Source organism: Eucalyptus grandis, chromosome 6 (genome assembly GCF_016545825.1).
Source record: "Eucalyptus grandis isolate ANBG69807.140 chromosome 6, ASM1654582v1, whole genome shotgun sequence".
Classification (NCBI taxonomy): Eukaryota; Viridiplantae; Streptophyta; class Magnoliopsida; order Myrtales; family Myrtaceae; genus Eucalyptus; species Eucalyptus grandis.
In genome coordinates, this window is record NC_052617.1 from 21,819,698 (window position 1) to 21,840,493 (window position 20,796).

Below are 20,796 nucleotides of genomic sequence, written 5' to 3' on the forward strand. Positions count from 1 at the left end.
CGAGTGAGCATCGCTACTCGCCAAGCAAGTAGAGCTGCTCAAGCTCAACATGAGCAGCTCCGGCGAGCGTCGTTGCTCGGCCCGCTCGAGTGAGCATCACCGCTCTCCGAGCGAAAGCGAGCAGCTCGAGCTCGGCGGAGCAACTCGAGCGAGCGAGCGGCGACGCTCGCTCGAGCGAGCGAGCAGCTCAAGTGAGCGTCGTTGCTCTACCGAGTGACCAGAGCAGCTCGAGCTCGGCAAAGCAGCTCCAGTGAGCAGCCGTCACCCAAATCTGCCGTAGGTCTGGGCGACCAACGCTCGCTTGGTGCTCGTTCTGCTCGCTCGAGCTGGCAGAGACGCTGCTGCCGAGCGACCACGCAGCTCAAGTGTGACAGAGTAGCTCCGTGAGCAGCCGTCACCCCCGGGTCTGCCGCAGATCCGGGCGAGCAACACTCGCCTGGGCTCGAGCACGAGGGCTCGCTCGAGCGGAGAAAGAGGAGCAGTAGAAACTTACCTCGATTCAAAAGCTTCAGCCGGTGAAGGAGTAGCAGCTGTTGGCGCCAGAGAGTTAGCTGAGTGGGGAGGCACCGGAGAGTCAGCCGAGTGGGAGGCACCGAAGAGTCAGCTGGTGGTGAACTTGTGAGAGACGCCAGAAAAGGGAGAGCGGTGTTTCGGGTAGGGCATGAACGAAAGAGAAAGGGCACGAACGAAAGAGAAGTGTTTCGTTTTGTTCTTTTCATTTTTGTTCTTTTTAGCCCTTCCGAAGTGTTTCGAACGGAGAAGTAAGTTTTTTGTTTCTTTTTTTTTGTTCCAATTTTGTTCCTAGGAACAAAAAACAAAAAAATCTGTTCTTAAATAGAAAAAAAGAAACGAAAACATGCACGCCCTTAGTCGCTGCGGTTGAGAAGAGCCTTCTTCCTTAGTCAAATCAAAATGCGTAGGACCCTCAGGCATGTGCCGTGGTCCCCTGCTTGCAATTCTCGAAGACTTTCTTGAAAACATTGTCCCTTTAAGGGAGAAATTCTCAAACTTGCTCGAAAATGTGAAAACTTTTTGGAATAAGCTATAGAGAAAGTGAGAGTAGGTGCAATTTTTGTATTGTAGGGTTTGAGAGTGAAACGGAGAAGAAGAATCTCAACTGTATATAAAGCGAGGTAAATGAATCGTGATAAAGGAAAATTAAAACTGTCTTTTTGAAAATGAATAACTGCCTTTTTGAAAATGAAAAACTGCCATAATTTTAAAAACAAAAAGATAATTGCTAAAAGCAAAACTCCAGGAGAGAGACATGGGATAGATCATTAATCTGCAGGTTTTGATCTATATATTGATTGTCAATTTCGAATGACACAATGCCGTGCTGTACATGTTACAAAAATTGTACTATAGATGCGGTTGTCAAAGTGGCATCCCTACATACTATTTTTTTCTAGTGGTTAACAATGTTGAGAAGGGAAACCCTCAATCATCCTAGAAATTTAATATCATCCGATGACTATCCACAGACAAAGAATGGGTTATATTCTTATATTTCCTGGACACTAAAATTAAATTAGCCAGAGATGCATATATTGCCTAATCCAGCAATTTTCTGAGACTTGGTCGAGAAGGCTGCAGCACCAAAGCAGGACCTGCAGCATGAGCATGGCTCACAATCAGATAGTCGCATGCTATGCTTCCATTAAAGCATTTTCCAAAGCACATGACCTGCTTGAAAAAAGATCCGGAACCGAATATTAAAAAAACCAAAAAGTTTAATTTTTGTTGCCGTTTCCATTTCGTTGTTAAGGATGGTAAGTCTCGCCTCTACATATAACATTTAGATTGCAAAAGCTTGGAAGGAAGAATCTAATTCCAGTCCACAATACACATTTAAGCTCCGGAGTAAAAGAAAGTTCTGCCACGTCAGTCTATCATGCTGTAGCTCGTAAATGGTAGCGAGGCAATCAGATTTTTGTTTTCCTCCAAACTCCACAGATGACAATAGTGATTCATTTTCCTTTTCCTGAGTCAAATAGATAATTTAGATCAACTCTGTCAAGCCAAAAACTCGTGTATAGAAACAGAATCATTATATGAATACGGGGAGAGAGACACGGATAGATCATTAATCTGAAGGTTTTGATGTATATATTGATTGTCGATCTCGAATGACACAATAACGTGCCATACATGTTACAAAAATGGTACTATAGATGCGGTTGTCAAAGTGGCATCCCTAGAGACTATTGTTTTCTAGTGGTTAACAATGTTGAGAAGGGAAACCCTCAATTTCACCAGGCGCCTGAAAATGCATTCCAACTCATCCTCAATTTCTTGAATGCTCGCCTCTAGTTCCTCCAATCGCTTTGACAGATCGCCTACTTGATTATTGATGTCTTTGCTCGATCTGAGGGAGAGCACGAGGGCATCCAAGCCTTGCACTTCATTGGTTTCCTTTCCTCCGTCACATGATACGCGTTTAGGTCCCAGCAGTTTCGACACTCGGGACCAGCCTCTAGGCTTGGTGCTTGCACTTGTCAGAGCAAGGAAACCTAAGAGGGACCCGAATACGGAAACGCTGATCTCTCCAGCTTCAGTTAGTATGCTGCGGGTAGCTTCATTGTGAGAGGCCTTCTAGACCCTTCCTTCTTCAAATTTCTCAAGTACTTGCTGATTACTTTGTTCAACTTTTTTCTAGAGTTGATGTATGCTTCTACCTCTACGGCGAAGCTGGAATCCCCTCCTTTCCTTCTTCTCAAAGTTGATTTGAGCTCCTGGATACATTCCTTCGTCTGTGAGAAAGCTTCCCTCACGTTCTCGCAAACGTCTAAGTGCATGAGAGAAAAGTCCAACGACTCTTCGGCGGGACTTCAGGTGGGAAAGAACCTGTTGAGTGAGAGGCAACTGAAGCAAGTCATCGATGCAGTCATACAAGCTCTTGAGTTCTCCCAAAATTTGGGATGCCGATGAGGACGAGGACGCCGCTTCTGATGATCTGAGCCTAGACAAATGCTCCTCTGCGGTTGTTGTGAGAGGGTGGCTCCTAGAAGGCAAGCTGATTGATCGGAAATGGCCACTAATTTTCGAGGTCTCAATTGATGAAGCCATCTTTGAGAGTAGGAGTTTCGTTAACTTCTCTGGATGTAATTTTTTCAACGAGAGAGAGTTGTTCCAGGCAGGCCTCCCACACCCTTGTATATTTATACCGAGCAAGACGCAGTCCACTATCCCATTCTTGCGGCCTCGCATTACCTGTCATGTCATGCATCTTCCGACAGCCTCCCGACAATGCCTCCGCTGGCTTTCCAATCTATACGAAACGAGAATCAATAGTAGCGATGTAATGGTTTAAAAGAAACTCGTACACGAGTGTAGCGTGTCTTGAGGATTCTCAGACAGAGGGGCGACCATGCTATAGTGCATCATTAAATGCTGAACCTGAGCTGCGGGTTCGAAAAATATTCATCTGACGGCAGAGCCTGGAGACAAGTGGAATCTTTACATCGTGGAGTCGATGCATTGCACATGTTAGAGTTCATCCATAAACCCCTCATCAGTGTCTTCTTCGGGTTCTCGGTCTCTAAAAAATGAAATTTTATATGCTTTCAATAATCACACATACGTGCATCTTGCTTCCAGGATCTCAGACAGGAGGATGGCAATGGAAGATAATGCATGCTTTAATGTTGAAGTTGAGCATGTGGATGGCGACTTTTAATGTAATAGTGAAGCTTGGGAACAAAAGGAATCTTTACAGCATCGCAGCTTCTGACAAGCTAGAAGTCGTCTCTTATCATCATCTCTATTCATGGGGCTGACTAATTGTTGGCATCTCTTCAGGAGTGATAATAAGGACTAGTTTAGGAGACTCCTGAATGGGCTAGTATGAACACCTAAAGGAATAGGTGATAAAGAAATTTTACGAAACTTCAAAATAATTTGCTAGCGACGTAATCAGTAATAAACAATTATATGAAGTTGTAAATTGAAATAAGGAGTTTAGGGAAAAGAGAATAGAAACACAAAATTTATAGTGGTTCGGCTTAGATCAAACCTACTTCCACTTTCCCGCGCTAAGAACCCACTGGCTAGATTTCACTAAGGATCAAACGAGATGTTACAATCTTATGTCCTTGACTTTACAAAGTGTAGAGATTCTACTATACTTCTTCAAATTCTCACAAGTGTTTGCTCTATCTTTTGAGTACAAGTAAAGGTCTACGATTGAAATAGCAAAGAACTAAGAGCTTTAGATTGTGGAATTGTTTTTTCACGCACACACTTGAATAACTTGAGAGTCTTCCTTATATACTCCTTCATGCCTTCACGACCGTTGGCACTTTCCGAAGGAATTCTTCCAATCATCCCATTAGACAGAATCAAACAAGAAGATATCGAGTCATTTAAGGAATGTGATGATAGCCCACTAATGCTGCTCGCCCATACAATTAGGATTTAGGTTTCCATAAGTAGAACCTTCCAAGTATACTTCGCATTTCAACAGATCTTATTATCGGAATTGATTCCAATAAGAATAATTGATCTCAAGGTGTTATCTCCGACCGTAAGATCTTCTACAAACCGTACGAACGAATCCTTGAAGATAAACTCGCATCTGGATAAGTCTTCTCTTCGTCGGTCTGGTAACTGTCAATGAGGGTAAACTTTGAGTCTTGAGTCTTGCGGTCTTTAGACTTTGACGACAGAGTCTTGAATTCTTCAGACTTTAACACTTGAGTCTGGAAGTCTTCAAACTAGATTGATGGAAATGTTTTGTTAAATTTAAAACAATAAGAGAGTTTTCTTCAATAATCTCTCCATTTTTAATGGTGACAAAACTTTCCTACAGATTTGAAAACTTTTGTCCTGCAAAACAAAGCTTAAGCAATACATAATAACTTATAAAAATAAGAGACTTGGATAGTATCAATTCTGCAACCACATAAAACATGTTAATCCTGCAAGAAAACTATCCATCCACAATTAGTATCTTAGGCTAAGTTATTGCAAGCATCAAAGATTCAAATCACAATAACGAAAATCAAGCGTCAAGATCCAAAGTCAAAAGTTCACAACCAAACAGAAATACCAAAGTCTAAAAGTCATTAGTAAAGACAAATATGCGTAGCTTCTCCCCCTTTTTGTCAACAGCAAAAGGTGGAGAATAAGCAAAAGAGTTGAATGAAAAGAGTGGTGTAAAAATCATGGTTGTTTTGGCAAGCGAACAAGCTGGAATTCTCCTATAGAACTCACTATCTTCTCAAGCTTTCCAATAGTCTCCTTCAGTTGCTGTAAATATTCACCATTCATAGTATCTTACACTTGATTCTTCAGGGCGAGTAACTGTTCTTGCAATGAAATTGAAGTAGCCAAGAAAGCCTTTTAAGATCTTTGATCTCATACTCCAAACCATATTGACCCTTCTTTAAATCCAACAGGATATCCATTATTCAAGAAAAGTCCGCTGAATGTGCTAGTGCATCACTAGGTTTAGCTGAATCTGTTCATGGAGTCTTGAGATTGGTGGGATCTTCAGTAGTTCGTCTACTATGACTAGGAGTGAATGCCTCAAGGTCTGGTTTCGGATGGAGAGAGGCATACACATCCTCTGGATCTACTGCAGATCGACTAACATCATTAGTTATAACAGGTGAAGAAATACCTCGATTTTCAGCAGCTCCCCTGTTTGTGTGCCTTGGTGGAGAAGTGAAATCTTCTTTCTATTTTGCTTCAGCAAGGGAGTGATGTTTTTCTTTTTCCTTTTGCTCCAGCAGTTCCACTCCTTATGCATTATGAGTTGCTTGACAAGGATACAACTAAGGTAGGCTCAAAGGAATCATCTTGAATCTCTTCTTCCTCTTTATCTCTTCTTTCATCCTCTTCCTCTTCTTTTCTTCTTCCTTCCTCTTACTCTTCTTCTCTTCTTCCTTCATCTCTTTTCTCTGTCTCTTCTCTGGTCTCTCGTTCATCTTTCTCTTGAAAGCTGACAAAACTCTTCAAGTTCCTTAAGGCTGAAAGAGTCATCTCGTCCTCATCTTCTTCATCATGCAAGATGAGAGTTCTCTTCCTTTTTGCTGGAGCACCCATGGGCTCCTTGCCTTTCCTTTTGGCTGATGTAGAGTCCCGTTTCTCCTTGACGGGAGACTTCGCCTTCATGCGCTCTAACACCTTGTTAAGCTCTTTCATACGGATCTTGGTGACCATTTCAAATCCAATCACTATTGGAGTAATGCTTGTCAAACACAAAGGTGCAAAAATGTGAATCTTGAAATGTATGAAAATGCGCATGAAAAGAGCAGAATAAGAAAGTTGTCCCTTGTCTTTCACCACCGTCTGTACATGTGAAATATGATGGTGTGAGGTAGAGAGAATTTGTAGTCGGCATTGATGGCATACATCAACTTTGCTTCGAATGAGACACATCGGTCTTGGATGTTGATTTTGGACGGATGCAGTTGATCACGATTTTATGCAGCAAGATGTTGGAGGTATTCATCCTAGAGTAGGATATATTGCCTTCAACAAACCTGTCTTTTACCAATGCCAGTGTAGCGTGAGCAACGGACACACTGATTGGTTGAAAACACATTATTTCCAACCAAATCAAGTTAGCTAAAGTATCCATATCCACCAAAAACTCCTTATCCCTAATTGTGAAAGAAAATCTATTTGCATCCAAAAAGGATAAATTTGAATAGAAGTAGGCTAAGAGTTCTGGATAAGCAATTGTAAACTTAGAACAAAAATGCTTCAATTAAAGAAGTGCAAACTTCTCCCTCGAATTACTTGCACAAAATCAAGAAAATCAAAATCAGCACTTCTAGAGTTCATAACCCCTCTCTTCATCAGTTTTGAATAAATCTTCTTGTGGTCCTTAAACCGGAATAAATTTGCTCCATTACCACCAATTTGCAGCCACTCCCATCCGAGGCTGGAAATGTGTAAACATCCATTTGTCATCGTCCTTTCCTTCAGGCTGATTAAACGTGCCATAATTCAGGTCACTAGGAAAGTTAGCAAAAGCCTTTTCAGCCGACCCTTTTTCTGCAATGCCTATCTTTTCCATATTGCGAAAGAATAGAATTTTATTCTTATAGCCTCCCTCTCTCAGATACTCATCGATCAAAGACATAGTAGTTCCTCATTCTTTCAACTTAGAATAAAGCTTGAAAGCAACTTTAGGTGTCGGCGTTCTTACAGTTCAATTTCTTCAATTATTTCTTCTTCTAGTTGAGTCGGTGGAGGAGACTGACACCGTTGAGAAAGTTATTGCTGACTTAGGGCGCGTTTGGTAATGTTTCTGTTCAAAAATTGTTCCAAGGAACAGAAATTAAAAAAAAAAAAAGTGTTTATGTTCCGGGAACAATTTTTGAACAAAAGAACGCGTTTGGTAAGTGTAAAAAAATTGTTCTTGAAAAAAAAAGAATAGAAACACGTTTGGTAACTGCACTCAATTTCTGTTCCTAGAATAGAAAAAAAAAACAGAAACACGTTTAGTAAACTGTACAAAATTTATGTTTTAAATGTTTCAAAAAAAATGCTTTCTTTTAATAAAGTTTAAACTTGATATTGAATTCTCATTCTCATGAAATGCTCATTAATTTTATTTTGTTCATGGTGAGTGAAGACAAACATTTTGAACATGATCATATGGCATACTTGGTAGAAAATTTTGTAAGTAAAGTTTGTATCAAATTTTTTCAAGTACTTTTTTATTTTTTATTTTTATAACATATAAACTTGATATTGAATTCTCATTCTCATGAAATGCTCATCAATTTAATTTTGATAATGGTGAGTGAGGAAAATATTTTCAACATGGTCATATGTGCATACTTAAAAAAAGAAAATTTTATAAGTAAAGTTCGTACAATAAGAACTAGCAAAAGAAGAGTATCTTATACATCTCAACATGAACCCTTCCATACATGACATCATAATAATGAAGCAATATAGTTCATTGTTCAACTTCATCACAGTGAATACTTAAAAACAATATTACAAAAGTCAATAAATCTCATGCATATTGTGATCCCTTGCCATTTTATTTGTAATACTTATCATAAGTATGTTTATCCCAGATGCCTACTCATCCGATATATCATCTGCAACCTCCACTTCTGTAGGTCCAAATGGATACTCTGGATCTCCATATATGGAAAAATTTATGTCCATCCTATCTTGATCACGAATGTAATTATGAAGAACACAACATGCAATTACAACAAGTGCTTGCTTCCAAATTGTAAATGGAGGCATATGTCTCAAAATGGTGAAGCGATTCTTTAATGCCCCAAATGACCTCTCAATTACATTTCTTAGTGAAGAGTGCTTATAGTTGAATAACTATTTTGATGTTCTTGGCCGTCTCCCACTCCCTCTATATTCACTGAGCTCGGCAGAGCAGCTCGAGCGAGCGTCATTGCTCAATCGCTCGAGCGAGCGTCGCCGCTCGCGACTAGCGAGAGCTGCTCGAGCTCGGCAGCAACTCAAGCAAGCGAGCAGCGACGCTCACTCAAGCGAGCAGAGCAGCTCGAGCGAGCGTCGCTGCTCTACTGAGCGACTAGAGCAGCTCGAGCTTGGCAGAGCAGCTCCTGCGAGCAGCCGTCACCCAGATCTGCCGCAGATCTGGGTGAGCACCAAGCGAAGCGTTAGTCACCCAGATCTGCCATAGATCCGGTGACTAACGCCGCTGGTGCTTGCTACGCTCGCTCGAGCTGGTAGAGACGCCGCCCGCGACCACGGCAGCAGAGCTCGGTAGAGCGGCTCCGCCGAGCAGCCATCGCCCGCATCCGCTGCATATATGGGCGAGCAACGCTCGCTTCAGGCTCGAGCACGAGGGCTCACTCGAGCGGAGAAGGAGGAGCAGTAGAAACTTACCTCGATTCAGAAGCTTCAGCCAGTGAAGGAGCATCAGCTGTTGGCGCCGGAGAGTCAGCCGAGTGGAGAGGCACCAGAGAGTTAGCGGAGTGGGGAGTCGCCGGAGAGTCAGCCGAGTGGGAGGCACCGAAGAGTCACTGGTGGTGAACTTGTGAGAGACGCCGAAAAAAGGGAGAGCGTTGTTTTGGGTAGGGCACGGACGAAAGAGAAAGGGCACGAACTAAAGAGAAGTGTTTCGTTTTTGTTCTTTTCATTTTTGTTCTTTTAGCCCTTCAAGAAGTGTTTCGGAATGGAGAAGTAAGTTTTTTTTGTTTCTTTTTTTGTTCCAATTTTGTTCCGAGAACAAAAAAACAGTTTTGAACGGAAACGCAAACAATCGCGTCTCTGTTCTTTTTTTTTGTTCCCGAGAACAAAAAAACAAAAAATCTGTTCTTAAATAGAAAAAAGAAACGAAAACATGCACGCCCTTAGTCACTGCGGTTGAGAAGAGCCTTCTTCCTCAGTCAAATCAAAATGTGTAGGACCCTCGTGCATGTGTCGTGGTCCCCGCTTGCAATTCTCGAAGACTTTTTTGAAAACATTGTCCCTTTAAGGGAGAAATTCTCAAACTTGCTCGAAAATGTGAAAACTTTTTGGAATAAACTATAGAGAAAGTGAGAGCGGGTGCAATTTTTGTATTATAGGGTTTGAGAGTGAAAACGGAGAAGAAGAATCTCAACTGTATATAAAGCGAGGTAAACGAATTGTCATAAAGGAAAATTAAAACTGTCTTTTGAAAATGAATAACGCCTTTTGAAAATGAAAAACTGCCATAATTTTAGAAACAAAAAGATAATTGCTAAAAGCAAAATAAGAAAGTAGCGATTTAAAAAATAATCGTACATTTTAAAATTTATATCTAAAAACTACATTGCTAGTACTGAAATAACTTATAGTCGTAACTCTTAGTCATTCTGAGTCTGAATACCTTCAAACTTTACCTCTGAGTCTTGAACACTTCCAAACTTTACTCGATAAAAGATATGATGTTCAGTCTGATGCGAATAGACTCAAATAGGCTTTTCTCCAATGGCTTTGTAAATATGTCTCGCTGGTTGATTCTTTGAGTCAATGAACTGATCATAACTTCTCCATTTTGAACATGATCTCTAATAAAGTGATGTCGAATCTCTATATGCTTTGCCCTCGAATGCATAATTGGATTCTTTGTGAGATTTATAACGCTGGTGTTGTCACATTTGATCTCGGTGCATTATTCTTCAATTCCAAAGTCTCTTAGCTATTGTCGAATCCAAAAAAAAATTGAGAGCAGCAACTTCCAAGAGCTACATATTATACTTCAGCTATTGAAAAAGTTATAGTACTTTGTTTTCTTGAAAACTATAATACCAGCTTGTTTCCAAGCAATTGACATGTACCGGAAGTACTCTTTCTGTCCATTTTGCAACCTGCTAAGTCTGTGTCCGAATATCCAAGGAGAGTAAGGTCTCATTCTTTTGGATACCACAGTCCTAGCTTTGGAGTTGTTGCAATGTATTTGATGATGCGCTTTGCAGCAGTTAAGTGAGATTCTTTGGGATTTGATCGGAACCTAGCACAAATGCAAACACTAAACAAAATATCAGGTCTAAATGCAGTAAGGTAAAGAAGTGAACCAATTATGCTTCTGTATAGCTTCTGGTCTACACTCTTTCATTCTTCATCTTTATCCATTTTTGAAGAACTTGACATAGGTATCTTAGTCTTTTTGCAATTTTCCAAACCGAACTTTTTGATGAGATCTTTCGCATATTTCTCTTGGTGAATGAAAATTCTCTTCTTCAATTGTTTGACTTGTAATCCGAGAAAGAATGTTAATTCACCCATCTTGCTCATCTCAAATTCATCCTGCATAGACTCATAAAACTTCTTGCACAGATTTTCATTAAGTGATCCGAAAATGATATCATCAACATTGATTTGAGCGAGTAGAAAATATTTACCTTCTCTATTAATGAACAAGGTAGTATCTACTTTACCTTTATCAAAATAATTTTGAGTTATAAATTTACGTAACTTGTCATACCAAGCCCGAGGTGCCTGCTTTAATCCATAAAGAGCCTTTTTCAGTCTAAAGACTGAGTCTGGCTTTCTTAGATCTTCAAAACCAGGTAGTTGTTCCACATAGACTTCTTCTTGGATAAATCCATTTAAGAATGCACTTTTTACGTTCATTTTAGCAAGCAAAAGCAAGTAATAATCTAATTGCTTCTAACCTTGCTATTGGTGCATATGTCTCATCATAGTCTATCATTTCTTCTTGTGTATATCCTTTGACTACGAATTTTTCTTTGTTCCTAACCACTTTTCATTTCTCGTCCAACTTGTTCCTAAAAACCCATTTAGTTCCAGTAATAAACTTACCTTTAGGTTTAGGAATAAGTTCCCAAATATCATTAATGCTGAACTGTCTAAGCTCTTCTTACATAACTTCAATCCAACTTTCATCAACCAAATGTTTGCTTCTTGGATGAGATCTTGGCAATTTGCTTCATGTTGACATGGCTAAGTTTTCTATGCCAAATGTTTGCTTCATCTTGAATGGATATTAGACACTGAGAGCTTTCTATTTTTATATCCAGAAGATAGATATTTTCATGTCTTCATCCAGTTAAAGATTGAGATAAATCCTTACTAGTTCCTGGACAAATGTCTTTTTGGAAGTTAATCTCGAATCCAATGTCACACAATTAATTGATGCTAAGTAGATTGTAATTCATACCTTCCACCAGGGAGATATTGTTGATTGTGAGACTTCCAATTTTTACAGTTCCACATCCAACAATTCTTCTTTTGCTATTTCCACCAAAAGAAACTTTTCCTTCTTTTATTTGCATAAGCTTTACAAAACAACTTGGATCTCCTGTCATGTGTCTCGAGCAGCCACTATCCAAATATCACTTTATCTTTTCTTGATAGTGACATGCAATTATAAAAAAAAAAATTCAAGCTTTCTTTGGTACCTACATTTTCTTGAGTCTAGGGTGATAGGGCTAGTAAGAGCACCTAGAGGGGGGTGAATAGGTGTTCAAGAAGTTTTTGCAAGACTTAACAACTTAATTCGACTTTTGAGAATAATAAACTAAAGATGTAAAAGATTGTAAACGGTTATATAAGACTACGAATTAAAGTAAAGAGTTTAAGGAAAGAGAATTAAAATGCAAGGTTTATAGTGATTCGGCTTAGACCAAGCCTACGTCCACTATTCCGCACTGACAGCCCACTAGCTGGATTTCACTATGAATAAAAAGGAGATCTATATAGTCTCACGTCTTTGATTCCACAGTGTAAAGACTCTACTTCACTTCCTCAAGGTCTCACAAGTATTTAATCTATCTTTTGAGTACAACTTAAGCTCAGCGATTGAATCAACAAAGAACTAAGAGCTTCAAACTCTGAAATTTTTCTTTCGCGCACATACTCGAATAACTTAAGCGTCTTCCTTATATACTCCTCCATGCCATCATAATCGTTGGCACCTTCCAAAGGAATTCTCCCAATCTACCCATTGGACATAATCAATTAGGGAGATCTCAAGTTATTTAAGGAATGTGATGATAGCCCACCAATTATGCTTGTCCATACAATCAGGATCTAGGTTTCCATAAGTAGAACCTTCCAAGTATACTTCGCTAATCAACATATCTAATTATCCTTATTGATAAGAATAATTAATCACGAGATGCTATCTCCAGCTGTGAGATCTTCTTCAGCCGTACGAACCAATTTCTTAAAGATATATTCACATTGGATAAGTCTTCTTCATTGGATAAAACTTTTCTTCATCGATTTGGAAGCTATCGGTGAGGATAGACTTTCAATCTTGAGTCTGGAGGTCTTCAGACTTTGAAGATAGAGTTTGCATGTCTTCAGACTAGATTGATGGAAATGTTTTGTCAACTTCAAAATAAATAATGAAGTTTTCTCTAACATAGGGTAGTTACTGCAATATACAATCTTTGCCCATTCCTTCTTAATAGGTCTCCAAACCATATGACATTCTTTCTCAAAATGTTCTGAGCTATTACATTTTGAACTTTTGAGAGCACTTCGGCCAACAGGTTTTACAAAAACTTTTTGAAAATGATTTTTGTAAAATGTTTTTGTAGGTCTTTGTTTGATTCTTTCCTTTACTTTTGGAAAATCAATTAAATGAATAGTTCCTGATGTCATACCCAAACCGGATTTGTTGAAATATGGTTTCTATATTGAAAGAATATTTTCCAACTTCTCGAATCCTATTGAAAACATTTGTGTAATATTTGAAATATCCTCTTTCAAGAATGTGTTTTCCTTTGAAATAAAGTCTACATTTTCTTTTAAAACAACAAAACTTTTGTCTAGATTTTCAAACTTTTCTTTCCAAGAGATTTCTTGTTGCTTCAGTTTGGAATTCTCCCTTTTTTAGTTTAGAGATCCTTTAAGAGAGGTTTTGAGACTAAGACAAAGTTCATCTATGTACTTCGAGACTTTAGCAGGAATATTTAAATTACTAACATCAATTTCACTTTCTGAGTCTGAGTCCGAATCTATTCTAAAATCTAAGTCTGATTCTGAGTTTGCCATTAAACATATGTTGACATACTCTTCATCACTTTCCTCACATTCTGCATCACTTCATGTATTTGCTTTGAGAGCCTTCTTGAACTTTTCAGTTCTTGCTTTCTTTTTCTTCAACAGAAGACAGTTGGGTCTGATGTGTCCTTTTTTTCTTACATTCAAAACAAACCACATCTTTGTTAACCTCGTCATCCTCAGCTGATTTGTTCTGGAATTTTTTAGAGCATTGCTTCTTTCGTTAAATCTTCTTCCATTTCTGTTCAGTTTCCTTGAATCTCCTTATCATGAGTGCTAGCTCTTCATCATCCATGTCATCTTCAAAATCTGTATTATCAAAATCATCGTTAGATTTTAAAGCAATTGACTTCTTACCTTTAGGATCTTCTTCCTTACTGAGTTGCTCCACTTCGTATGACTGAAGTGTGCCTACCAGTTCATCAACTGTAAGAGGCATGATTCTTTGGGTTTCTCTTATTAAAGTCTTCACGTGATTCTAATCTTTGGATAGTCCATGCAGCACTTTATTGACCTTCATTGGTCCTGAAATTGGATGTCCCTAATATGATAGACCGTTTACAATTTCTGTAAAATGACTAAACATGTCAGTAATGGATTTTGTTGGTTTCATCTTGAAGGCTTCATACTGTCCAAGTAAGATATTGATTTTTGTTTCTTTAGCTCGATCAGTTCTTTCATAGGTAACATGCAACCTATCCCAGACTTCTTTGGCTGTTTCACAAGATGAATTCTGTTATATTCAGTAGGAGATAAAGCATAATATAAAGAGTAGATTACTTTAGCATCGAGAGCTTGTCTCTTGGTTATTACTTTAGCATCGAGAGCTTGTCTCTTGGTTTTTTTTCCTCTTTCTAAGACTGATGTAGCTTTAGGAATGATTTTCTTTTCTACCACATCCAATTTCAAGGGATCTTTCGATCTTAGGAATGCATTCATCTTGTTTTTCCAAACATTGTATTCATTTCCATCAAAGTAAGAAGGTCTGGTGTTGCTTTGGCCTTCAACCAAATCTGGAGCCAAAATACTAGCCATAGATCTTTAGCTCAGAGGTAAAAACACTTCAATAAAACGAGCACACAAGCTCTGTTACCAATTGAAAGTGCTAGTATGCACACTTAGAGGGGGGGTGAATAGGTGATAAAGATATTTGTATGAAACTTCAAAATAATTTGCTAGTGACGTAATTAGTAAAAAACAATTATATAAAGACGTAAATTGAAATAAGGAGTTTAGGGAAAAGATAATAGAAGCACACAGTTTACAGTGGTTTGGCATAAATCAAGCCTACGTCCACTCTCCCGCGCTGACAGCCTACTGGATGGACTTCACGAAGGATCAAAAGAGATGTTACAGTCTTACGTCCTTGACTTTACAGTGTAGAGACTACTACAATTCCTCAAAGTCTCACAAGTGTTTGCTCTCTTTTTTGAGTACAACTAAAGCTCTACGATTGAAATAGCAAAGAACTAAGAGTTTCAGACTTTAGAATTCTTTTTTTACACACACACTTGAATAATTTGATAGTCTTCCTTATATACTCTTCATGCCTTCACGACCGTTGGCACTTTCCAAATGAATTCTTCCAATCTACCCGTTTGACAGAATCAATCAAGGAGATCTCGAGCCATTTAAGGAATGTGATGATAGTTCACCAATCATGCTCGCCCATACAATCAGGATCTAGGTCTCCATAAGTAGAACCTTCCAAGTATACTTCGCCTTTCAACAAATCTGATTATCCGAATTGATTCCAATAAGAATAATTGATCTCAAGGTGCTATCTCCAGCCGTAAGATCTTCTACAAACCGTATAATGAATGCTTGAAGATAAACTCGCATTAGGATAAGTCTTCTCTTCGTCGGTCTGGAAATTGTCAGTAAGGGTAAACTTTGAGTATTGAGTCTTGCGGTCTTCAGACTTTGACAACAGAGTCTGGAATTCTTTAGACTTTAACACTTGAGTCTAGAAATCTTCAGACAAGACTGATGAAAACGTTTTGTCAATTTCAAAACAATAAAAGAGTTTTCTCCGACAACTCCAAGGACACTCAGTAAGAAGCTGCGGTTCTCAATTGTAGATGTGCACTCCTTTGGCATTTGAGGACCGCTAGTTATCAGACGTCAATCATCCTAGATATCAAATATCATCCGATGACTATCCACAGACAAAGAATGGGTTATATTCTTATATTTCCTGGACACTAAAATTAAATTAGCCAGAGATGCATATATTGCCTAATCCAGCAATTTTCTGAGACTTGGTCGAGAAGGCTGCAGCACGAAAGCAGGACCTGCAGCATGAGCATGGCTCACAATCAGATAGTCGCATGCTATGCTTCCATTCAAGCATTTTCCAAAGCACATGACCTGCTTGAAAAAGATCCGAACCGAATATTAAAAAAACCAAAAGTTTAATTTTTGTTGCCGTTTCCATTTCGTTGTTAAGGATGGTAAGTCTCGCCTCTACATATAACATTTAGATTGCAAAAGCTTGGAAGGAAGAATCTAATTCCAGTCCACAATACACATTTAAGCTCCGGAGTAAAAGAAAGTTCTGCCACGTCAGTCTGTCATGCTGTAGCTCGTAAATTGTAGCGAGGCAATCAGATTTTTGTTTTCCTCCAAACTCCACAGATGACAATAGTGATTCATTTTCCTTTTCCAGAGTCAAATAGATAATTTAGATCAACTCTGTCAAGCCAAAAACTCGTGTATAGAAACAGAATCATTATATGAATACGGGGAGAGAGACACGGGATAGATCATTAATCTGAAGGTTTTGATGTATATATTGATTGTCGATCTCGAATGACACAATAACGTGCCATACATGTTACAAAAATGGTACTATAGATGCGGTTGTAAAAGTGGCATCCCTAGAGACTATTGTTTTCTAGTGGTTAACAATGTTGAGAAGGGAAACCCTCAATTTCACCAGGCGCCTGAAAATGCATTCCAACTCATCCTCAATTTCTTGAATGCTCGCCTCTAGTTCCTCCAATCGCTTTGACAGATCGCCTACTTGATTATTGATGTCTTTGCTCGATCTGAGGGAGAGCACGAGGGCATCCAAGCCTTGCACTTCATTGGTTTCCTTTCCTCCGTCACATGATACGCGTTTAGGTCCCAGCAGTTTCGACACTCGGGACCAGCCTCTAGGCTTGGTGCTTGCACTTGTCAGAGCAAGGAAACCTAAGAGGGACCCGAATACGGAAACGCTGATCTCTCCAGCTTCAGTTAGTATGCTGAGGGTAGCTTCATTGTGAGAGGCCTTCTTAGACCCTTCCTTCTTCAAATTTCTCAAGTACTTACCGATTACTTTGTTCAACTTTTTTCTAGAGTTGATGTATTCTTCTACCTCTACGGCGAAGCTGGAATCTCCTCCTTTCCTTCTTCTCAAAGATGATTTGAGCTCCTGGATACATTCCTTCGTCTGTGAGAAAGCTTCCCTCACGTTCCCGCAAACGTCTAAGTGCATGAGAGAAAGGTCCAACGACTCTTCGGCGGGACTTCTCAGGTGGGAAAGAACCTGTTGAGTGAGAGGCAACTGAAGCAAGTCATCGATGCAGTCATACAAGCTCTTGAGTTCTCCCAAGCTTTGGGATGCCAATGAGGACGAGGACGCCGCTTCTGATGATCTGAGCCTAGACAAATGCTCCTCTGCGGTTGTTGGGAGAGGGTGGCTCCTAGAAGGCAAGCTGATTGATCGGAAATGGCCACTAATTTTCGAGGTCTCAATTGATGAAGCCATCTTTGAGAGAAGGAGTTTCGTTAACTTCTCTGGATGTAATTTTTTCTACGAGAGAGTTGTTCCAGGCAGGCCTCCCACACCCTTGTATATTTATACCGAGCAAGACGCAGTCCACTATCCCATTCTTGCGGCCTCGCATTACCCGTCATGTCATGCATCTTCCGACAGCCTCCCGACAATGCCTCCGCTGGCTTTCCAATCTATACGAAACGAGAATCAATAGTAGAGATGTAATGGTTTAAAAGAAACTCGTACACGAGTGTAGCGTGTCTTGAGGATTCTCAGACAGAGGGGCGACCATGCTATAGTGCATCATTAAATGCTGAACCTGAGCTGTGGGTTCGAAAAATATTCATCTGATGGCAGAGCCTGGAGACAAGTGGAATCTTTACATCGTGGAGTCTATGCATTGCACATGTTAGAGTTCATCCAAAAACCCCTCCTCAGTGTCTCCTTCGGGTTCCCGGTCTCTAAAAAATGAAATTTTTTATGCTTTCAACAATCACACATACGTGCAGCTTGCTTCCAGGATCTCTGACAGGAGGATGGCAATGGAAGATCATGCATGCTTTAAAGTTGAAGTTGAGCATGTGGATGGCGACAATTCATGTGATAATGGAGCTTGGGGACAAACGGAATCTTTACAGCATCGCAGCTTCTGATAAACTAGAAGTCGTCTCTTATCATCATCTCTATTCATGAGGCTAACTAATTGTTGGCATCTCTTCAGGGGTGATAATAAGGATTAGTTTAGGACTCTGAGAAGGACAGTCAGTAAGAAGCTGCGGTTCTCAATTGTTGATGTGCACTCCTTTCGCTTTTGAGGGCCGCTAGTTACCGGACCTCAATCATCCTAGAAATCAAATATCATCCGATGACTATCCACAGACAAAGAATGGGTTATATGCTTATATTTCCTGGACACTAAAATTAAATTAGCCAGAGTTGCATATATTGCCTAATCCAGCAATTTTCTGAGACTTGGTCGAGAAGGCTGCTGCACGAAAGCAGGGCCTGCAGCATGAGCATGGCTCACAATCAGATTTTCGCATTCTATGCTTCCATTAAAGCATTTTCCAAAGCACATGACCTGCTTGAAAAGATCCGGGGCCAAATATTAAAAAAACCAAAAAGTCTAATTTTTGTTGCCGTTTCCATTTCGTTGTTAAGGATGGTAAGTCTCGCCTCTACATATAAAATTTAGATTGCACAAGCTTGGAAGGAAGAATCTAATTCTAGTCCACAAGACACGTTTAAGCTCCAGAGTAAAAGAAAGTTCTGCCATGTCAGTCTGTCATGCTGTAGCTCGTACATGTTGGATGTATACCCTAAAGCTAATATATAATTGTTACATATTAGGGATTTCAATTGTACTTTTATTATTATTATTTAATTAATGGCAATGACATATTCATTCATTTGTCCAATTATTTTATATTTATGAATGATGCCATAAGATCAGTTGCAACTAGACCTATTCGTGAGATGTCAAGAATATATGTAACGGGTTCATAGTTAGACTGAATCTTTAAATCGTTCCCAATCGATGGATTATTGAGTGGATATTAATAATCCTGTTGAGACCGGTGTGTTCTTAACTTCACCATTAAGTATTGGATACTTAAGGGAATGATGAGTCACAAGTCATTGGGTATCATGATGCTTGAGTTAAGAACACGAGTATTTGTATTAGACAAGTTCACTGAACGTGACACATATGGAACGATTAGTGACATGGAAGCTTTTAGCGTGGTCAATGTCTAATTATTTATGCTTTAGTCTTGTGTAAATAATCCTTAAACCTAAGGTACAGTGTTAACTTGTGTGTCGAACAACTATGCTTCACAAGTTCACGTAATGCCGGGTAGTTGATCCGTCTTTGTACTTGATGGTCATATTTTGTTCATATACGAGGTTGCACGTGTGCGCAATATGGAATCTGTCTCCTTATTGCATGCAAGGTATAATAATGATGTCCTATGCGATCTAATTATGACACTGTATTGAAATCCTTGGCCGGGGTTGTAACCGAGAATAAATTGTTTATGTCTCGAATAAAATGCATGTCAATTAGATTTGTGCATATGATCGAATAATGACTTGACAAATATTCCATGGTCTTTGTTTGATCGGGACATAGTAAGACAGAGGGTTTGAATTACACTGTAACCAAAGCTGACATGCTCATTATGTTCTTAAAGCATTCACACTATCTAGGTAGCCATGACATATTATCAGATGTCAATCATGGCTTGTCAGACCTAAAGATTAATCAGGACAATTAATTCTTTTGAGAGTACTAATGTATTAGTATAAGTCTTACTCCTAGCTTGGTGATAAACCTAAGGATGTCGCACGCCATAAATAAAGATAACGTGGAACAAGAGAGAAATATAACTGCAATCGAATTGAGTCGATTTGAAATTAAATTAAATAAAATTTAATTTAATTTGTATTATAGTCACGAGCCTATTTGCATATGATGCACATACATGCCCAAAGTGGATATATGTTAATGTATTCTAAATGCACACGTAAAGAATAAGTCATTTTTATTCTTATTTTTATATATAAATAAAAGGGGTTTGATTAATTATTTTTCATTTAATCAATTAATTAATTAAGGTGCACGTGTGCAAAGTGATTATTTTGAATAAAAAATAAAAAATAAAAATAGTGCACATGCACGATGAATTCGTGCATGAACGGTCAGCAACCGTTGACCGTTCCATTCATGCACGATCGTGTTCGATCGTGCATGAAAATTGAGGATCAGCAACGGTTGCTGATCTCACAATGAGCAACCGTTGCTGATTTGTGAGAAGCTTTAAAATAGAAATGAATTGCCGCAAAAGGTTGCGAAAGGGGATAAGTGCTTGTCCCGGAAAAGAAAGAAAAACCGTGTGTGTGTTTTTTCAAGACGCAAGAAAAAATAGTATTCTCTCGTTTGGGCCGTGACTATTATACATCAAAGATACGACGGATTGTTTCCATGAGATTGCTAGCACGATTATAGTGGTGATTATCCGAAAGTTTTCTCTTCCGTCCGACGTCCATTGTTGGAGTGTCTGCACTAGAGGTCCAACATTTGTGGGGCTCGAACTGAAGATCATCTGAACTGATTTGTTTTAAAGCGCGCTTCGAGAAGCAATTTGTTTAGCTCCCTTTTATATTTAGACTTTTAATTAAAACGCACAAACAATGCCTTCGGAGAATTATGTATAAAATATATCATTTTTGTTTCCGCTGCATTCTTTTTGTTAATTTTAATTCATGAAATCCCAACATTACGGTAGCAAGGCAATTGGATTTTTCTTACCCTCCAAACTCCACAGATGACGATAGTAATTCATTTTCCTTTTCCTGATTCACATGGATAATTTAGATATGAAGTCGAAAACTCCTGTATAGAAACAGAATCATTATGCGAATACCAGGAGAGAGACATGGGATAGATCATTAATCTGCAGGTTTTGATGTATATATTGATTGTCGATCTCGAATGACACAATGCCGTGCTGTACATGTTACAAAAATCGTACTATGGATGCGGTTGTCAAAGTGGCATCCCTAGAGACTATTGTTTT

The 20,796-nt window shown here is 39.1% G+C and overlaps 2 protein-coding genes across 2 annotated transcripts; both read right to left on the reverse strand.

The window, feature by feature from the left end:
• Positions 1-1,554: 1,554 nt before the first annotated feature.
• On the reverse strand, positions 1,555-3,069 carry LOC120294370. Its single transcript, XM_039314426.1, has 3 exons — positions 2,679-3,069; positions 2,257-2,513; positions 1,555-1,686 (listed from the first exon to the last, which is right to left on the reverse strand). The coding sequence occupies exons 1-3, from the start codon at positions 3,067-3,069 to the stop codon at positions 1,555-1,557; spliced, it is 780 nt and encodes a 259-aa protein (XP_039170360.1).
• A 13,282-nt stretch (positions 3,070-16,351) lies between these two features.
• On the reverse strand, positions 16,352-17,209 carry LOC120294371. Its single transcript, XM_039314427.1, has one exon. It carries the CDS (start codon positions 17,207-17,209, stop codon positions 16,352-16,354), a length of 858 nt encoding a protein of 285 aa, XP_039170361.1.
• Positions 17,210-20,796: the final 3,587 nt, after the last annotated feature.

Bases quoted from the DNA above. Each gene is read 5' to 3' on its own strand.
- LOC120294370 (XM_039314426.1), bottom strand. From the start codon at position 3,069: ATGGCTTCATCAATTGAGACCTCGAAAATTAGTGGCCATTTCCGATCA. The intron at 2,514-2,678 runs GTAGAAGCATAC...GGTCCCTCTTAG, and splicing joins ATTCCAGCTTCGCCGTAGAG to GTTTCCTTGCTCTGACAAGT. The intron at 1,687-2,256 runs GTGAAATTGAGG...TTTTTCAAGCAG, and splicing joins AATGCATTTTCAGGCGCCTG to GTCATGTGCTTTGGAAAATG.
- LOC120294371 (XM_039314427.1), bottom strand. From the start codon at position 17,209: ATGGCTTCATCAATTGAGACCTCGAAAATTAGTGGCCATTTCCGATCA.